General features: G+C 39.2%; 1 protein-coding gene across 1 annotated transcript in view; it reads left to right on the forward strand.

The window, feature by feature from the left end:
* Positions 1-13,777, forward strand: part of LOC145463938 (dynein axonemal heavy chain 10-like) — a 57,134-nt gene extending 43,357 nt beyond the window's left edge. Inside the window, exons 50-64 of the mRNA XM_081447732.1 lie at positions 248-617; positions 928-1,063; positions 1,665-1,908; positions 2,848-2,977; positions 3,936-4,209; positions 4,501-4,760; positions 5,293-5,631; positions 6,571-6,771; positions 6,897-7,006; positions 7,803-7,998; positions 9,705-9,861; positions 10,165-10,538; positions 11,288-11,455; positions 11,822-12,148; positions 12,438-13,777. Of these exons, the coding sequence (XP_081303858.1) occupies positions 248-617; positions 928-1,063; positions 1,665-1,908; positions 2,848-2,977; positions 3,936-4,209; positions 4,501-4,760; positions 5,293-5,631; positions 6,571-6,771; positions 6,897-7,006; positions 7,803-7,998; positions 9,705-9,861; positions 10,165-10,538; positions 11,288-11,455; positions 11,822-12,148; positions 12,438-12,584 (3,433 nt within the window). The 3' untranslated portion in view covers positions 12,585-13,777. The remainder of the gene's footprint in view (positions 1-247; positions 618-927; positions 1,064-1,664; positions 1,909-2,847; positions 2,978-3,935; positions 4,210-4,500; positions 4,761-5,292; positions 5,632-6,570; positions 6,772-6,896; positions 7,007-7,802; positions 7,999-9,704; positions 9,862-10,164; positions 10,539-11,287; positions 11,456-11,821; positions 12,149-12,437) is intronic.
* Positions 13,778-20,926: the final 7,149 nt, after the last annotated feature.

Genomic DNA, 20,926 nt, shown 5'->3' on the forward strand with positions numbered 1-20,926 from the left:
GTTTACCATAAGGTCTTGGAACACCGCCCAATTTCAAATGTGAAAAAAGGTTTAGAGGATGTTTTTCGACCAATTACACAGAAGTTTTTAGCGATTTAAGGGTTTGCTAGATGTCTCATAAAAGAAATTTCTTTTGACGTGTTTGGTTTCCCGAGGTTAGCTCGTTATACAAGGACTGAAATGTAACGGACACAACAGATATGAATTTTTCTTTTACAAAAAGTAATAAAGTTTTTTTTTTCCCCAGATGGACTGAAGACCTTGAGGAGCTGAAACGACAACGGGTCCGTCTATTGGGTGACTGCCTCCTGGCCTCGGCCTTCCTTAGCTACCTTGGAGCCTTTACTTGGGACTTCCGGCGGGACATGCTCCGGGGGGAGTGGGAGAAGGATGTCCTCAACCGGGACATCCCTGTGAGTCAGCCCTTCAAGTTGGATACGTTCCTTACTAACGATGTGGAGATCAGTCGATGGACGTCTGAGGGGCTCCCCCCGGATGAGCTGTCCATCGAGAATGGTATCCTGACCACACAGGCCAGCCGGTATCCACTGTGTATAGATCCACAACAGCAGGCTCTGAATTGGATCAAGAAGAAAGAGGAGAAGAGCAATTTGAAGGTCAGGCAGGGTTGCCAAGGTCCAGGAAAAGTCAGGGAATTTTGAGTCAAGGGAAAATTAAAATAATATAGCACGGTTGATTTGATATCTTCAGATCTTCACCCAAAGAAAAATTTCGTATCTCCGCGCGGCCATGTAATATCCTCTAATGTGTACAAAGCTGAAAACTAGAAAAATTCTTGTTATTCCGAACGTTTTCGATTTCTTGTCATCATTAGGGTGTTTGTCATTGTTTCGTAGGTTGATCGACGTGGTCTTTCCACTAGAAGTCTCGCATTTTTTGACATTTCTTTCAAAATTATTTTTTCAGGTTGTAACTTTCAACGATCCAGATTTTCTGAAACAACTGGAGCTGGCCATCAAATATGGCTTCCCTATTCTGTTCAAAGATGTGGACGAGTACATTGATCCTGTAATCGATAACGTGCTGGACAAGAACATCAAAGGTGTCCAAAATAAAACTACCAGAAACTTATATATCCTTTAACGTAATCGTTATGATCTATGATTACACTCTTTTTTTCTGGCCCATGCCGAATATTCTTATTTTTGTGCCGATTTTAGGCTTAAAATATTCTTGTGAATATTCTTAGATTATAGGAATAAAAAGTGGAGTATGCCGACAAAACGTCAAATTATCTGTACTATCATGACTTTGATGGCGTTTAAGTTATTTTTGAGCCAGACTGCAGGCAGTAAAGCCTTATTAGATCGAACATTCAGCTAGTGCTGTTTGTTGTTTTTTGGCTGGTTTTGCCGTTTACTTATTCTACAAATCCTTTATTCCTTTACTTATTCTTCAAATTCGAGAGGCTAGTCAGAAAACATCATAGTGATGATGTGGCCTACAGAAAACAGTATACTGTCTTGGTTTGCCTGTAACGCGGGCGCGAAAAGTCTCTAACCTAGCAACAACCAAAGGAACTACTCTGTAAAGCTTCGTCCGCGGCTTGAATCCCGGATGTCTTTCACGCAGAGCGGAGGGGTGGGGTGGGGTGACGTTTTCATTTCTCCGTTTAACTGTTAGGGCGTTTTTTTTCCCTCTAGGGGAGCCGGGTCGGGAGTTTGTCGTGCTAGGAGATAAAGAAGTGGATTATGACCCCAGTTTCCGTCTGTACCTCAACACGAAACTGTCAAACCCCAAGTACACTCCGACTCATTTTAGTCGCTGTATGGTGGTGAACTACACAGTGACAATGAAAGGACTGGAAGACCAGCTGTTGAGTGTTATTGTGGGATTTGAGAGGAAGGAGCTTGAGGAGCAGAGAGAAAGACTTATTCAAGAAACCAGGTCAGCAAAAACGAATAGAAATGTTTTTTTTTTTTTTTTTTTAATGTGGCTTGGTTATAAACTTTTCGTAGTCACATAGTAAATGTTCTTTTTTGTCACGGACAAATGGAACCAAAAGTCAAAACGGTTCATAAAAATGAAGTCAATCGTTTGACGTTTTGTGTTATTAAATTTTGTTCATTTTGCTCACATTTTCTACTCTTTAAGTTTATAGGAGACTCATAGGGATAGCTCTCTTAGAATTGACGAAAAAGACTGTCTCTTCCCTCTTTTGGGTTAGGGTTAGGGTTAGGGTTTGGGTAGGGATAGGGTTTGGGTAGGGTTAGGGTTAGGGTAGGAAAAGAAACTACAAAACCTGATAATTCAATCAGGTTCACTCGTAAGACCTCGATCGGTTACGGAGTGTTCAACATCCAGTTTCTCCTTACAGCATCAATAGATTGTCAAACAGACACTTGATGAGAACACAGAAAGTAATCACCTAGAAGGTGTTCCTTTGAAGTATCGCCAGATTCTCAGATAAAATTTTAAACTACACGCAATAAGGTTGAATTATCATGCACTCTCAAGTCAGGCAGCTCTGGTGTTTTTGTGCTTGTTTAGCAATAATATGGGAGGCGCGGTGGCCTCATGGTTAGTGCGCTCGTCTCCGGATCAATCGTTCTGGGTTCGAGCCCAGACCGGGGTCATTATGTTGTGTTCTTTGGCAAGACACTTAACTCTCACAGTGCCTCTCTCCATCCAGGTGTATAAATGGGTACCGGTGAATTTAATGCTGGGGGGTAACCCTGCAATGGACTAGCATCCCATCCAGGGAGAGTAGAAATACTCCTAGTCACTTCATGCTACTGAAACCGGGATAAGCTCCGACCTGAGGGGCCACTTGGCTCGTATGCAGACTTTACCTTACCTTACCGATAATATAACATATTCTTTCAGTGATAACAAACGACTGTTGAAGGATCTCGAGGACACTCTCCTTCGTGAGCTGGCTACTTCTCAGGGGAACATGTTGGATAATGTTGAACTGGTTCAGACTCTGGAGGACACTAAGACTAAGGCTGTCGAGGTAAATCATTCTTCTGTAGATTAGTTATGTCGTGCGCGCAGTCGCTAGACACATTTCGGATAGAATGTTACTTGCGTGTATTCTGTAGTTTGATCTTTTCTGATACGGGTATGAAGATGTTCGAAGAGTTCCTAATAGTTTCTTCGAGAATAGACAGTCCGTGATCTTCGGCGGATTTTATTCCCCGGGGGGTACTCCCAGAAAAACTGGGTGGGGGTGTGTGGCCCGCTTCCCAAAACCCTTACCCTGTTTATGACCAAACTCTACGATTTTCCCTACCCTATTAATGACCTGACCAAACATTCGATACCCTATTTATGACCGTTGTGGCATGTAAACCTTGCCCTAAACATAAGTTATGAAGGGCTTTTGTCGATGATCTTATCGATAATGATGAAAAAGTAGCTTTTTCTAAAAAAACCACACCCAATTCAAGACTAGGGTGTGAAAACCCTAGTACCCTATTGACCACCGAAATGGCCAAAATCGATACCCTATTTATGACCAAAACGGTTGAAAAACCATACACTTTAGGGCTGCATATACCTATATAGCCCATATAAGGGAGTACCCACTCACCGGGATCAATTCCTAAACAATAAGAAGAATATTCTTGTAACACTGCAAACACGACATCATTTGACGCATCTACGAGTCCTCCGTTTATTTTTTTGCCTGGAGGAAAAGATTCCTTGGCTCTCTCAATGCCTCTACATTTGAATTTCGGAAGCGTGGTTTGCTAGACTGTCTTTCTGTCTCTTTTTATAATTCCATTTTGAAGATCATTTCAGATTCATCGTTGATTATGTACATTTTTCAGTCTTCTGAAATCTGCAAAGAATCTTATAAAATAAAACTTTCGCTTGTGTTGTCTGATGTTAGCTCAAAGTAACTAGTTGGGCCCTGTATCAAGTAAGATCTACATAAAAACACATGTAATAGTATTACTGTTTTTCAGGTCGCTGAGAAGTTGAAGCTTGGTGCCAAAACAGCAATCGATATCGACAAGCTCCGCGATGGTTATAGGCCAGCGGCTAAGCTAGGAGCCGTTCTGTTCTTCGTGTTATCGGAGATGTCAGCAGTGAACTCTATGTACCAGTACTCTCTCGCTTCGTACTTACAAGTGTTTGACTTGTCTTTGAGGAAGAGTTTGCCAGACTCCATTCTACCAAAACGACTCAAGAACATCATGGACACTCTGACTATGAATGTGTACAACTACGCTTGTACTGGTAAGGATAAACCTTAGACCGATTTCCAATGATTTTGGAATAGGACTAATCACGGTTTTCGACGCCATCTTGACGGGTAGGCAAAGCGGTCGGAAATTACAGTGTTTGTTTGGGAATCGGATGGCAAACAACTTCTTTTAAACATTGAATTTTGCACAGCTTATGAATTGCAACTTTACCTTACTAGGCAGCAGATGGTATTCACCACATTTTGAAGGACGTAGTCGGGATAGAAGACACTCAGTTATTTTTTAGTAAATATTATACTTAAGTTTTGGTATGTTTTTGTAGGTCTGTTTGAACGCCACAAGCTCTTGTTCTCCTTCCAAATGACCATCAAGATCATGGAGGCTGACGGCAAACTAAACCCAGAGGAGCTGGATTTCTTCTTAAAGGGCAACATCTCTTTAGAGAAGAGTTCTCGCTCTAAGCCATTCCCCTGGATACCGGAACAAGGCTGGGAAGATATACAGAGACTGATGACTGTCACTCCTGAAGCGTTTAATTCGTTATCTGATGACATAGAAAAAAATGGCAACGAATGGAAAGAGGTACAACGTTAAATACAGAAACACAAATTGCAGAGTGTAGTTTTAGTTTTTATTATCATTTTAATGTTTCAGAGTTGGCGTGATGTCCTCTGGATGTTGCCAACGTAATAATATTTAGATTTAGATTTAGATTAAATCTTTTCTTGGGGTATTTTGGCAGACGTTCTTACGTATTGTACGTATGTGTTAGCCCATCGCTCAACCCGTGTTGGGATTCGTGTGCCACAGTCTTCTCAGCTGCACGACAGTGGAAAGCTAGTGGGGATGGGAGTGTGAGAGATAAAATTTTTCAAGTTCGTCGTTTTTAATCCGCGTTAATCTTCTCCATCCTTAAACATCCTTGTTCCTTTATTTGTAATTATTATCTGTTTGGGGTTTTTCTATTTTAGTAAACTATTATTTTCAGGTTTCATTCAATTTAAAGGTAACTATCAGTAATAAAAATGTATAATAATCAGTACGTGGAAGGTATTTTTCATACTTTGGTCGAGTAGGTTCAATCGTGGTTTAAATTCTTTTTTTTTGTCTTTAGTGGTGTGATCACGACTCGCCGGAATCCGCCGCCTTCCCCGGCCGTTACGAGGAGAAGCTGACAGATTTCCAACGACTTCTTCTTTTGCGTTGTTTCCGTGTGGACAGAGTTTACCTGGCCATTACGAATTTCGTGACAGGAAGAATGAGCGAGAAGTACGTGACCCCGCCCGTGATTAGTTTTGAGGCGATTTTCGAACAGTCCAATCCGTTCTCGCCGATCATCTTTATACTCAGTCCCGGCTCGGATCCCGCCAGTGATTTGATGAAGCTGGCTGACAGATCAGGCTTTGGTGGCAACAAGCTGAAGTTCCTTGCTATGGGACAGGGGCAAGAAAAGGTAATGATTCCTGTGAAACCACCTCATGTTGCAAGAAAAAAATCAATCAGTGGTGTTAGATGTGGAGCTCAAAGTTATGCGAACCAAGGAAATTAAAAAGGCTTTTGCAACTGCAGGTGACCGTCCACTATCAGGGTTGCCACAGGTCAGGAAAAGTCAGGGAATTTCATTTTGAGTCGGGAAAAATTGACATTTTGAAGAAAATTGAAATAATTTAACACAGCTGATTCAATACCGTTGAAGACTGGAGGAAACATTTGGGGTCACTCTGGTCTCAACGATATTTTTAGCTAATGAAGATGGAAAATTTGTTGAAGATGATCAGTCTTAATGAACGAGTGGAAAGGGCGGTTCCGTAAGTTCACGCTAGAAGCCGCTACTAGATCTGACATTTTGTATTTATTTGGTCAGGAAATTTTAGTTTTGTCAGGGAAAAGTCAGGGAAATTTGAAAAGTGATGTCTGTGGCAACCATGACTATATGGTGTACAGTTTTCAGTAAAGAGCTCTGCTTTATCCATGCTTTTTAACTTCTCTGTGAGATAGTTTTCTCTTTGCTTGGCGAACGGATAAGTTTAGTTTAATATTAACAGATAACTAATTTACGTTGTTACCAGATACCTAAGTTCATCTGGAAGGAGGAAAGTTCTGCTAACACGTTCGATAGTTGGCTATATGAGTGCGACTGTGCCTCTGACTTTCAACACACAAACAGAAATATTCGGCGAAATTGGAAATGCTTGTCAAAAGTTTTAGGGAGTAGTTTCTAACGGTGTAGCCAACTTACCCAACATAGTAATTAAAGTAGTTTCTGTGTAGATTTGTTGCAAGCCCGAACCAAATGACTCTCGGGGATTAGAAAATAAGTTTTCAAGTACAGGATAGCTCATAAACTGCAGCATTTTCCAAATCTTATTTGATCTTGTCCCCTATTTTATAGTTGGCTTTACAACTACTTGAGACGGCGATAGCTCGAGGTCAGTGGCTGATGCTTCAAAACTGTCACTTGCTGGTGAAGTGGCTGAGGGAACTTGAGAAGGTCCTGGAGAGAATCAGCAAACCACACCCTGATTTTAGGCTGTGGCTCACCACGGACCCCACTCCGGAGTTCCCTATCGGGATCCTACAGAGGTCCCTCAAGGTTAGAACTGGTAGAAAATATATGAATGCTTTAATTTAGATGTTGCAGAGTAGGTTTAAAGAACCAAGATGATCCTGTGTTTATCATTGTTTCTGTCTGACGTGTCTCACACATGTGCTTTCCAGGTTGTTACTGAGCCGCCAAACGGTCTGAAGTTGAACCTGCGCAGTACTTACCACAAGATAACCAATCAGGCGCTTGCAGATTGTCCTCACCAGTCCTTCTCACCACTAGTGTACGTCAAAAGATTTTATAGTACATTTTATTTCTTTCAGAAAACACCGCGACGAAAAGAAGAAAAAAAAAACTTCTTTATTTTGTTCGTCAAAATAGAAATTCTCTTTGCTTGCGCCATTATTACGTCAACTTCTCGTCCTAGTTCTGTGTTTCTAAGGATCTTCTAGCGTTCTATCACGAATGCCGGTCTCTGATTGGCTACGCTACTCACTATCTATTCTGTTGTGGATAGTAGGTAGCGTAGCAGTGTGCGCTCATTAACAAACTCGCGGCCGCTTTCTTGCGTTTTCGAAGTGTCTGTGAAGAGGATTTAGAAAAAAAAATTGAACGACTAGTAGATTTATACTAGAACAATTAGATTATTCGCTGTCGATTTCTATAAGTGATAGTTGACTCGGGCTGCGCCCTCGTCAACTGTCGCCCCAAAGAAATCTCGAGCTCATAATCTAAGTTGTTTAATAGAAACACTGGTGAAAGTTTGGGAGAACTCGAGAAAGCTGTGGAAACACGAGCCGACAACAGCATTTCTCGTTCTCTCAAACTTCCACTCGTGTTTCTGTAACTCGATAGAATCACGCTACGCGTTTTCTATTTCTTAAATAATGGTACAGGTAATCTGAGCTGATTTATGCACTGGAGACTTAATTTCCGTGAAGAGAGCGATAGCAAACAATCGCAGCAAAACTGCTGGCGTAAATCAGGATGTATTGTTCCATGCATTGATTGGTCAATCTATATACCATAATAACATCTGAACCAAACCATCTCTGAATATGCACTTGTTTTTCAAACAGGTTTGTGCTGGGTTTCTTCCACGCTGTAGTCCAAGAAAGAAGAAAGTATGGTAAGATTGGCTGGAATATCGCTTATGACTTCAACGAGTCCGACTTCAGAGTGTGTATGACTCTACTCAATACTTACCTGACCAAATCACTGGAGAGTCCTGATAAGAAGATCCCTTGGGCCAGCTTGAAGTATCTTATCGGCGAGGTGAGTATTCTATTTGAAGGGAATCATCATTCGTAATGCATGTCAACTACTTATTAACCGAGAGTGAGGTCTTTATGGGAAAATCTTTGACCGAGACCTTGCCGTTTTAACTGAGCGATAGCGAGGTCTATACCACAAGGCCGAAGTTTGAGATTTTCCCGTAAAGACTGAACGTTCGAGGTTAATAAGTTGTTTATTATTTGACTTTTTGCTTTGGTTTTGCAGGCCCGCAATCGGCCTGTGCGTATTACGGGAGAATAATGCCCTAGAATTAGCCAATCAGAGCGCGCGTTATATCGGCTAGAAACACAGGCCACATAATAAATGAAGATAATCATACTTGAACTGCGAGAGAGAGAATTTTAGAATAACCATGTCGTCGAAATTCCGAGAGTAAGCAGTAACTTGAGCGATTGTTCTTGGTGCATGGGAAGCCTGGAAAAAAAAATTTAAAAAAAACAATATTCATCGAAGGTCGAAGCGATGACCTTTTCGATGCCAGTGCAAACATGGGCTTTGCCACTGAGCTTTGAAGAAGCTGGAAGTGCTAATTTTTGTCAACTGACTGAAGAGACTGTGCGTTGGATCCGAGACCGTGCTCGATTCCCTGCGGTCTTGGGAAAGCCACTTTACTTTTGCAATGCCTTCCTCCACCCAGGTGTATAAATAGGCACCGACTGACTGTTAGGGCAGCCTGACAAAGCACTGGAGTAGAGGGTGAATCTGTGATAGACCAGCATACCATGCAGAGAAGGAGTAGCAATAATACCTAACGTTGCTCAACTGACGAAATCCGGGGGGGGGTACTCCTATATATAAAGGACGGGGGTGCTCGTCGGAAATTTTGAAAAGAACCCCAAAGAGAGGTACCAAGATCCTGTTTTGTGGGCGTGGCTTGAAATTTCACACAAGAGGTGCCAATTCTAAAACAACACATTTTCTCCTAAAAACTCTTTTTCCTTGGCCATCGTAGCTTTAGAAGAAACAAAACACAAACCGCGGTGATAAACATGGAACCAAAACGCATGTTAAACAAAGTTAATTTCCTTGACGTTTCGTATGTACAACATACATCTTCAGAAGTGACCGTTAACTAGATTACAATCGAAATTTAAACGCGAAGAAAAAGAAAAAGACTGGTATCTAATAATATGTAACAAGACTAATAGTTAATAACAAACAGATGAGTCTGCGGGAGAGAAAAAAAAAATTACCATAATAATAATAATAACAATACAAAATGCTAGTAAAGAAAAAGTTTTTCACTGCCAACGTTTTCATTCAAGGCTGGCATTAAATCACGAATTAACAATGTTTCCTTAATTTTACAATGTATATCTGACCTACCAGTTGCTAAGATATCAAAATTGTCCCATTTAATATTATGACCCGTGGAAGTAACGTGATCCGCAATGGCTGAGGTGTGACCGCTTTTAGCAAGGGCCTTAAAATGTTCAGTTTTTCTATCGTGTAGTCGACATTTTCTCCTGTCATGTTTTTTTTCGGCTCAATATCTTAAAACGTACCTGAAAAGCTCCTGCTGTGGAACTTTTGAGGCTAAATACCCTAAGAGGTACTAAAACAGCTTTTTTTAAAGGTAGGACGAGCACCCCCGTCCTTTTTTGTATGGGAGTCTCCCCCCGTGGGGACGAGATACGTTCTCTTGGTTGTTTTAATTCCCTGTCACTGCCCCGTTTGTTCCACAGGTGATGTACGGTGGTCGTGTGATCGATGACTTTGATCGCCGGGTGGTGAAGACCTACATGGACGAATACATGGGCGACTTCATATTCGACACTTTTCAGCCATTCCATTTCTATAAGAACGAAGAAGTTGACTACTTCATTCCTAAACCTGAGAAAGGTGTGTATTCATGACGGTCTTAACTTTTCAGGCTACGTCAAAAAGCCTGCATGACCGAGTAAGCCGTCTGACCATTTAGAAACTTTTTTTTGCCGTGTGAGTTTGCTAGCAAAATAGTTAAAAGTGAGGCCAGTACGGTATGTATTGGCCTTTTGGACAAGGGAGTACGATTCAAAGGGCGCGATTTTGTAGAATATCGAAAACACGTACACCTGGTTTTAAAAAGTAGTCGGGGGCTTATATCACAATGTGGTCTGGGAATCTCAAAACAGGATTTACGAAGAAAAATTATTTTCATTTCAGATGCTTCAGAGGCCAGCCGAGACTTGTACGTGGATGCCATCGAGGCACTGACCCTCTCCAACACCCCTGACGTGTTCGGTCTTCACCCCAATGCCGAGATCGGCTACTACACTCACTCAGCCAAGGACATGTGGAACCATCTTGTGGAGCTCCAGCCACAGACAGGTGGGGAAGCGGGAGGTGTCAGCCGCGAGGAGTTCATCGGGAAGATAGCAACCGACATTCAAGGCAAGCTGCCTCCTCTGTTTGATGTAGACAGAGTCAGGAAGAGCATCAGTGAGATCACGCCTACCTACGTGGTGCTGCTGCAAGAGCTGGATCGGTTTAATGTTCTCATCAGGAAGATGTCCACTTCGCTAATCAACCTTCAAAGGGTAGGTTATCTAACTCCACTGTTTTTTCCCTTTTAAGCTCTTTCCCCCCTAAAGCAAACGGCACTTTTTCCCAAGTCACCAAATAAAGACTCTCTGCCTGTGTACAATATACCATTGGAAAGCCAGTGATCAGTTTATTTAAGAACTGACATCAGCAGCTATGAAGGAGGTTGTCATTTTGAGAGAAATTGCTTTAAAATGTGAGACTCAAATATAGGTTTATCCCTAAACTAATAGCTTATTTAACAGGTCTAGTGCAAAGCTTGATGTGAAACAAGTCGTACATTCCATTTGCATCTCACGATTCTTCAGGGTCAAAAAGTCAGGGAAAATTGACATTTTGAAGAAAAGTCAGGGAAAATTGAAATAATTCAGCACCATTGAAGGCTGGAAGAAACATTTGGGGTCACGTGATCACAATGATATTTTTAACTTAATGAGGAAGGAAAATTTGTTGAAACCTTACCAGTCTTAATGAACGAGTGGAAAGGTCGGCCGAGAGTTGAGGCTAGAAGCCGCTACTATATCTACACATTTTGTATTTATTTGGTCAGGGAAATTTTATTTTTGTCAGGAAAAAGTCAAGTAATTTTGAAAAGTGATGTCTGTGGCAACCATTAATTGTAAATCCTCCATTCCGGTAGTTATTTATTGGTGACCATGTCTATTCAAAATAATCATTTGGCGACTTATTTTTGAGCACACTGACAAGTATATAATAACCTTATTTGGATAACATTCCTCCTCAGGCTCTCGCCGGTGAAGTAGGAATGAGTAGCGAACTGGACGAGGTTGCGCGTGCGCTGTTCAATGGTCAGATTCCTAACATTTGGCGCAAGCTGGCTCCTGCTACACTCAAGTCGCTTGGCAACTGGATGGAACATTTCCTTAAACGATTGAGTCAATACAACAAATGGGTAAGTTGGCACTTTGCGTCTTAAATAAATAAATTACAATATTTGGAGAGGAAGCCTTATAAGCTTTAGCTGGTTTTCATTGGGGTCCTGGTTGAATTGGAATTTGGAGATGCTGGTTTTTGTGAAGGAAGGAAAACCGGAGCACCCGGGAACAAACCCTCGGAGCAAGGCGAGAAGCAACAACAAACTCAACTCACATATGGCACCTGACCGGAATCGAAGCCGGGCCACATTGTTGGGAAGCCAGCCTTGAAATATAAACTTGTTATGTTGTCGTCTTGGGCTTTTTAATGGTGGCGCAAAAGGAGGGATTTTTTTATTTTTTTGCAACGAAACCTAGCATGTTCTCCTTTGCTTTACGTTTAGGTCAATGAAGGTGAGCCCGCAGTGATCTGGTTATCCGGGTTACACATTCCGGAGTCTTACTTGACAGCCCTCGTGCAAGCCACGTGTCGTAAGAACGGCTGGCCACTGGATCGCTCCACTCTCTACACCACAGTCACCAAATACAGGACCGCAGAGGAGGTGACCGAGAGGGCACATTCCGGCTGTTTTGTGAGTGGGCTGTACTTGGAAGGGGCCTCCTGGGACCTAGAGGCAGGGTGCTTAAGGAGACCCAAGCCAAAGGTGCTTGTTGAAGAGCTGCCCATCTTGAAAGTGATCCCCATTGAAGCACACAGGCTCAAATTACAGGTAACGTGATAAGTGGTTGTTTTCGTCATCATTGCTGTTTTTCGTGTTATGTAGTGTTGCAACAGCTTTTAAGTGATTTTGAGAAGTTTTATGCTAAAAACTGTTGAGTTGTTCAACCTTCGTCAGGTTCACTTATCAAAACCCCATTTCCTTGACTATTGAGTCTTTCATCGTTTGTTTCAAGTACTTTTCTCCCTTACTGTAAGTCGATTTAAAATACACGCGCCAGTGCCTCCCTTATACATTTAAAATGTAGTGTTCTTCTGTTTAATGTATTTTTTCTTTGTAGAACACCTACCGTTCGCCAGTCTACACGACCTCGCAACGCCGTAACGCCATGGGTGTAGGACTGGTGTTTGAAGCGGATTTAGCCACCAATGAACATATATCTCACTGGGTGTTACAAGGCGTATGTCTGACACTCAACTCTGACTAGAATGCTGTTCCTGTAGTTGTTGTAGTACTGCGTTTATTTATTTTATTTTTTTATGTCGTTCTCGTGTGGTTTTCCGTCATAGGAATTGAGAAATTTTTCTTTCTAGCTGTATACCTTTTGTTTTTATGCCATCAGTATAACTTTAGTCAGTCGTTTTCCTGTTTAAAGAGTTTGGTCCCAAACTTAGAGTACAAATTCACCGTGACAAAGGTTTATTTAGTGGGCATAACGAAGAGCGTCCGTTTCCATCAGTGATTGACCATTGTAAATAATGATTCCTTTTAAACACGTCTTTTTGAAAAGCGTAAACATAAGCCTGTATTTTTGTAAATAATGAGAACACTTACCATTCGTTTTATTTACTCAGACTTGAAGGAAAAAAAACAAGAATCGTTTTTTCTTGCGTGAAATGCATGGAAATGCAACGTCGTAGTAATTTATTAATGTTTAGAAATGTATTAAACACGTTTTGCGTAATAAAGTACCGTCATTCAGCCTTTTAAAAAGGTATAAACAAGTGTGTTGTCTTGTTTTCACTGCAGTGAAGTGGTTTTGTTTTTCGAGTACATAATTTACATTACTTCTGCGGTCTTTGAAACCAAAGACCGCAGACTCTGTGCAAAGAACGATAACATAACAAATTGCGGCGTACAGCGAGCAAATCCTCTGGTACTAGTTGCGTAATAAGTACATTTGGCAGCTGAAACAAAGGCTTCATCTCCTAAAAGCACCTTAGCTTATTCCGATTTCTGTGTCATTAGGTGAGTAGAAGCATTTCGACTTTCCCCTGGATGGGATGCTATTCCATTGAAGTGCTAACCCCCCGGAATTAGAGAATCTCCGGTACCCTAGACTCGCCACAAGTCGACTGCGAAAATGCGAAAGCGAGCGAGTCTCAAGACGACGAAAGCGAAGGACGAAGTCCCGAGACGGGCGACGAAGTCGCGAGTCCACCGTTTCCCGCCGAACCACCTAATTATCTAATCTATCGGAAACGGGCTTTGAGAAAGTCTACTGGTACCCAGCTATACCTCTGGGCGGGGAGAGGCACTAGATTCTTTGTCACTGCAAAAACTGAGATGCTCACATCTTGTCAATCACTCACTCTTCGTCTAAACAATTTTGAATGAACAGTTTCTGTTTCTTACACTTTGATAAATCAATACTAGCACTGTTCCCTTGATTCTACAATTATGGTATCAGGTTACCATAGCAACAGCACAACCTGTAAAAACACCCTTATGTTTAGTTTTAATTAAGTGTTCCAAAATAATTCTTTTAACCTGAAAAAGTATTGTTATGTACAGCATCTGCAAATTTTGGTAGAGTTACATATAATCTTAAATCTCTTTGAAGACTAGGAATTTAGGGACATGAATAGCACAGTAAATTCAAACCATTCTTTGTTTCTGCCAATAAATTTTCTGACTGTTTTGCTGTGTGATTTAAACAGTTGCTTGATACATTTAGTTATATGTATTTATTTGGTATGTAAAGTTTCCATATTCAGCTAAACTATTGTATATTAATAATGATCTGATATGATACATACAGGGAAATATTCAAACAGCTTTCAAGGAAATATAAATAGGCAAGTATGATCACTGTAGTAAGACTCCAGGGTACCTGCTGATTGTACTCATTGTGGTACCTTGGTGTAAACATGATCTATCTGTGTACAGTAGTCAGTAGTAAACTGGTTAAGTGAGAAAAATATTCCGGAGCGCTCATTGCCACCTTAAATGTTCGAAAATTTAAGAGAAAACTCCTCGCAATTCCAAGTTCCCTCTTCCTTATCCCAGTGGACAAGCGCGTGCGCCCATTTTCGTTTTCGCTTTAATTTTTAAATTCAATTTAATTTTTTCATGGTTACTTTGTTGCAGCTTTAGAATATATGGTACGGAAACGTAATTTTCCTAAGCAGCTTTCAGTTTGATCGAAATTGTAGATTTGAATAAAAGGAATACAGCACTCAATTTGGAATGCAAAAGCGTGCGTTGATGCTTCTTGTTTTGAATTGCAAATAACTTTATCTCATTATGCAATTTTTCTCGGAGGTTTACACGAGGAAGGTGAAACGTTAAATAACAGTTCTTACCGTAGGTAACGTTGTTTGGAGCAGTAGACGACCTTCATGTCAAAACTTTGTCAGTGGGACCAGAGCACACTGTTACACGCCTCACCACAGGTAACGGGTCTAAATATTATTATATTGTCAATACGGTATTTCAAATTTCCACCGTCGTGCATAGTTGCGTACGCTTCGAGTTTTGCAGCATAAACAAGATAGCTGTGAACTGTTTAAATGTGTGTCCTTCGGGGCACAAATTAAACTCACGGGAAGCGACAAAACTTGTCGCTTAATGATTTGTTATGGTTCAAATCGGCGTTGAAAGCTTTGAGTTAATTAAATGTTTGTATTTTTTCTAGGAATCTCTCATGTACTGTGCGAGTATCGACCAAGATTCAATGTCCTTCCACTGTTTACACTTCGATTCTTTCTGCTCAAATTTAATAGGTAATTCACATATGAGATGTTAGTGCGACGTTGCTGTTTACATGTTAGCACATTCAGTGAACGCTTGTGACTTAATTCTATTTGGAAAAATTGTGCGTTTGAAATGAACAGGTCCTATACAAAGTAGTTACATTAATACTATATTATTTTTTGAGCTGAAGGGGGTGATCTGTGAATGCCCCAAGCCAAGTAGCCATCACTGGCGATGTTTCCGGTTTCTGTTAAGAGTTAAAGTAGCCTCCTGAGAGCTTTGGAAGTCCACGATCTGCTTTCTTCTGAGATCGCCCTGACGTTTCGTAGTACCAATTATACTGTTAGCTGGAGAGATATGCTATGAGAGTAAAGTGTGTTTCTCAAAATAAAACTAGGAACTTACGTTTCATGAATTGATTGCAGGGAAAGAGCTCTAGTTTTTCTGGGCTCTTGTTGTCCCTTCGCTTACATATGTATATAGTCATAGTAGAACATGTATTGATTTATACATATCTCTTCTCAGTATAATGTCAGGTGGAGAAGGTTATGGTTAAAGCAGGAAATGTACAAGCACAGACAGGAGATTTCACGGTTACATCTTCAAGCAGGTCAGTTGACATTTTTTGTTTCACGGGTGAAAGATTATGGTGTCTAGGAATTTACAGTCAGGGACAAATTGTGTTGGAAAATGCCAAAAACATGAAATCATAACCGTAATACCTACAGAATAAGTGTCAGCACTCACAATCCCCCTTTCAATGTTGGAAAATGATAAAATGCAAACATGTGTCAAATGAAAGTATTTTGTCAACATTGCACAGGGGTGGGGAGTGGCAAACTGTGTATAGAATGATTTTTTCCAACCCTTGTTACCAATATTTGTGAGGGTTACTCGATCCCTTTTGTTATATTTTCCCAGTTCCGTAAAACGGGTCATACTGTCTTTATTTGGAACCACGTTCTCAAAATTTATAGTAAGAGACCGGTATAAATCATATCCTCACTTGGGTGAATCAAAATATGCTACACTTCTCCATGACTTGACATACAATAACCATGATCATTGAACGTAATGAACACCATTTGATAGCCCCACTTTGATACCGAGCCAACGCAGAAACTACTTTAACTGAGTATTCATGATTGTATGCGAATAACTTTTGTCAGATCTGATGTAAATAGAACTTCGCTCTATCTCTAAGTTTTTCTCATAGATATTATGCTAGATCAAGGCCTCTTTTGATTATGGGCTCCAAGGAAAGATTGGTAGTGTTGTGAACAATCACAAAATAAATTCAGCAGCGTTATTCGTACTAATGTGCCAAACAAAGTGAAGATAATTTTAAAATAAACAGGGCCATAAAGGGAAAATAGAAACACGAAAAACCGATACATCAGAAGGTTTTATCAGATCTTGCCCATTGGTTCAGGCAAATTCAAATGAAAAATGTTTCATGAGAAGACACTGATCGTGCTTTAGAAATAAGGGGAGATTGATTTGATGCCATCAAAATATAATTCTAAGAGCTAACATTTAAGCAAATGTATAACAACAGCAAATAGAACTGAGCTGAAATCCGATAGGAGATCGAGCAATTTCAGTTTTAAATGGAAAAAAACCTGTACCAGAATAACTTTAAGTTTATCACAGTCCTCTTTGCATTTTCTAACGCTAAAGATATAAACAGTTGCATGAGATAACACCAAAAACAATTTCCCATGTGAAATCGAGAAAATGATTTTCAAAGTTCAGAGAAATTGTGCAAACACAGGTAAAATTTCATCATCAGTTTCATTTCACCAGTACTTTCAAGTGTTTCATGTAAAATTAAAAATTTGTTTTCGATATTTGTTGTTAGAAATGAAATCTTTTAAGAGGATATTTAAAACAGTCGACAGAAGTTTGCAATACAATGTAAATACCCTCGGTACAAAGTTTTTGTCTGCTTGTTACTCAAAATTGTGGTGGATTCCTTCTTAATATTGTGGACTTGATGGTAGCATCCTGGTCATTGAAGATACGTTATTCAATGTCAACAAAGCAAGAACTTATTTTGTTGCTCTTGAGACCATTTAAGAAAGCTGGTACCGAGCAATTATACAGTTCAACATCAGGCTGAACATTTTATGTCGCACTTAGTCGGATTTTCTGTCAAAAACGTAGAAATACAGAAGCTGTAAGTGTATAACTCCCTTTTATCGATCAATGCAGATCCACAGAAAACATCTTCCCGGCCTATAAGTGCAGTGAAACTGTACCCATAATTGTGGTTTCAATTTCGTCGGTAGGGTGGTTCCCAGTCCATCCCAATATTATCCTTTCAAAACCCTTGCCCTATTTTGATTTGTTATTTTTCTTGGTGTTTTTTTACCTTGGTAAACTGTGGGCTTGATGTTTTGATTTCATTTGAAGATAAGTTTGTACATCAAACAAAAAAAAAAAGCTTTTATAAACATGTACAAACGACTATTCATAAATTGAAAATAATATGCAACTTCTTGATATGGAGTACACACTAACCAAGGAAAATTCTTTTATTGTCTTGAGAAGTATTTAGCTAGCTAATATACAGGGGTAATTCAACTAGAATTGCTGGTTAATGGTCAAATGATATAAGTCTCTGAACCAAACAGTACGAACAATACAACAATCTCTCCATTCATTAAATTGGCATCAAAAGTCTTTAAACGTCTGTAACATAAGTGCTATAAATTAGAACATACTCTTTAAGAGGGTGGCCTCATCGTTTTGGAGGTCTGGTTATTGTGGGAGAAGGGAGCTTTAGGTATTTTCTACTCCTTCCAGCTTGCATTTACACAGTAATTTTCTCTTTCCAGGAACATTCCAAGCAGCTGTGTGAAATTAAAGAAGATTTGGAAAAGCGGGAAACACTGAAACGAGCCGGGACAGAGGTGAGTTCATTGTACTTCATACTATTAGCTACTGTTTCTGGGAATGGTATGGTTATTAACAAGACAACGAAGAATTGGTTTACTTTCCATCTTTGGAAAAGTTGGCATTGTCTTGACTGACTAATAAATTCTCAGCACTTAAATCGAAAGAAAGACAGCAATGAATAAGGAGCATTCATAATTTGAGATTGAGGGGCTCTCCAGAAAAGACCAAGGTTTCACTTCTCAGTCAACAGTGTTCTTCACTAGCTCGAAATTTTCCTTGAATACACTTTCTAATTCAAGTTTTCAGCGTTGCTCAAATCAAAATACAATTTGAAAGAAAATGGTGTCAAAAAAACAGGAGAAATTATCACAACATGCTCAATGAAGATTTGTTTCCAATAATGCCTGCAAACCCGCGAAATTCAAACTTATTCTCCTGACGTTTAGTTCGTATATAGGTATACGGTAACTTTAATTTCAACATTTTATTGGAAATGGTAAACGCTTTGGTTTCTAATAAGAACAAATCTTGAGGGATTACAAAGCTTTACATTTAAATTAATCAACTTGCAAAACAAAAATGCAAATCGATTGGTGCCGAAAATGAAAAGAGCTCCGTTCGCGTACACTTACCTGTTTAAGTTACTGGAAATGGCATTGAAGACAGTTCCTGACCGATAAATGATGATTGTTTTCATTAGTATTTGAAAAGGGAAATTTGAACCTTGGTCTTGCCTGGGAAGCTCCTGCATTTTAGTCATTTCACATCGCACCGTCGTGTCAGTTCTAGCCTAACGCAGAACTTCAGAACTTTTATCGAGAGATTTCACAAGCCTATGAGACAATATTTTAATTTAAAGCACTTATTTCATAGCCAAAAGCAAGGAAAACACGATGACAGAATTAATGACAGACACAGTCGAATTGAATTGTATTGTTTACACATTTATTTCACGGGTTCTGAAAAATTATTCTATTTTAGAAGAATTTTCAGGCTGAAACTGTGATGAATTTACTTGAAGTGAGCGACGTAATCGTTTCAGGGTAAAACCGTCGAATAACTGAAAACTCTTATTTACCTCACGTTCATTTCTACAATCTTGCTTACGCTTATTGGGTAAATTTTCTATTTAACACTAAAACACGAATTCAAAATCCGACATCGTTTTCATACGACGGTCCAATTCTGAAATTATCACGTCGCTTATTTCGAGTAAATCGATCGCTTAACTTGTTTACCACGTTCGTTTTGATCTATTAGATCATGTGGTTGACATTTTAATTTCAGTATAGTTGTATTTAATGACTTTTTGTTTCATTTCTTTCCAGGTTGTTAGATGCCTTGATGCTTCAAGTCAGGATTCGCAACCAAGGAAGATAATAACAGAAAAGTTTAGGAAGACTTAAGAGGTAGAGTACAGAGCTCGCTTAATTTCCCTTCAAGATTGTCGGAAAATCGCAGTTCAAATTATTTTCTGCAACCAGCAATGTTTTCAATTTCTTTACTTAATTTTCATTCGTTGACAAAGTTTCCTTTGAAATTTGTTGCTTGAAGGATAAGAAATAAAATGTCAATTTTTTTGTCCCTGTAATTTTTCCTTGGTAACATCTGTTTAAAATTTTTTTATTTTCCCGCCAAAAAACTTAGAAAAAATACGGGCGCTCAAAATACGCATGCGCCGTTTCTTTTTTTTTAATTTTTTCTCTATACTTGCTGTAAGGTCCATTCATTTTTTTTTAAATTTTCCGCCAAAAGACTTAGAAAAAATACAGGCGCCTAAAATACGCATGCGCCGATTTTTATTTTTTTTAAAAAATTTAAGTTAATATTTGAAGTCCTGTACACTTTGTAGTAATTCTATCCTTAATAAAGTTGAATTCTCTTATTGCCATCTGCTCTATTTTTTTATATTTGTAAATAGTATAAGTCAAAATAAATACCACCAATAAAGTTTCCTTTGTCATCTTTATTAGTAATCTTTAATATTGTATATTTCAACAACAATAAACATACAAGTGCTTTTTGTCTTTTAATTAACTTTATTCATCTCTAATATCCTTTAATTAATTAACTGAAATTCGATTTAATCAATTAAAAAGGTGTCAAGGAAAAATGTTCCCTCTATATACTAAGACTTTTGGCGGGAAAATTTGAGAAAATTTGCACAGCGTTCCCCCTGACAACTTTATGGACAAAAAATTTCAAAATGGCTTCCCTTATAATTTCCCGCCAAAAATCAGTTAAACATCACCTCGTGCAAAAAAGTTGAAAGTAAAACGCCAATTGTTTCCTGCCCTTAAAAAAAAAAACGAAAAAAAAATTAAACCGAACAAATCCCTCGCCGAAATATTTTAGTTTTTGGAAATCCTTTTTGCACGAGATGATGTTGCGGATAAAAACCTTTATCAACCGATTCTCGTTTGCACCACAGGACAAATTAAACCAAAAACGTCAAGAAATTGCACTCTACCTAAACGATCTGGAACAACCGTTATGAAGTTTTGAAGTTTTAGATTAATTCAGACAATTTTAACTGTTGTTTTATCGATTAATTTACTCGTCCTAAAAATTTGTAACAACAGTTAAGTTTTGGAACAGTATATACAATTTCAACTGTTGTTTTTCTAATTCACCCGTCCTAAACAATCTGTAGCCACACTTATTAAGTTTTGGATTAATAAGGACAATTTCAACTGTTGTTTTAGCCACGCAACATTTGCTTGTGATCTTACTCTTTGCTGATTTCAGGTTATTTCAATTTCAACAATAACTTCAACAATTTAGAAATCAGCTCAACGTAATTAGTGTCTTAATAATTTTTTAAATTCACTTTAACGCAATGTCCTGTGTTACAACGAGAGCCGGCAGTAAGAAGTTTTTAACCGTTTGAAAATAAATATACCCAACCAACTTATCATAAAACCCAAGTGCCTGATCAAAGAGACGCGATCA

Source organism: Orbicella franksi, chromosome 12 (genome assembly GCF_964199315.1).
Source record: "Orbicella franksi chromosome 12, jaOrbFran1.1, whole genome shotgun sequence".
NCBI lineage: Eukaryota > Metazoa > Cnidaria > Anthozoa > Scleractinia > Merulinidae > Orbicella > Orbicella franksi.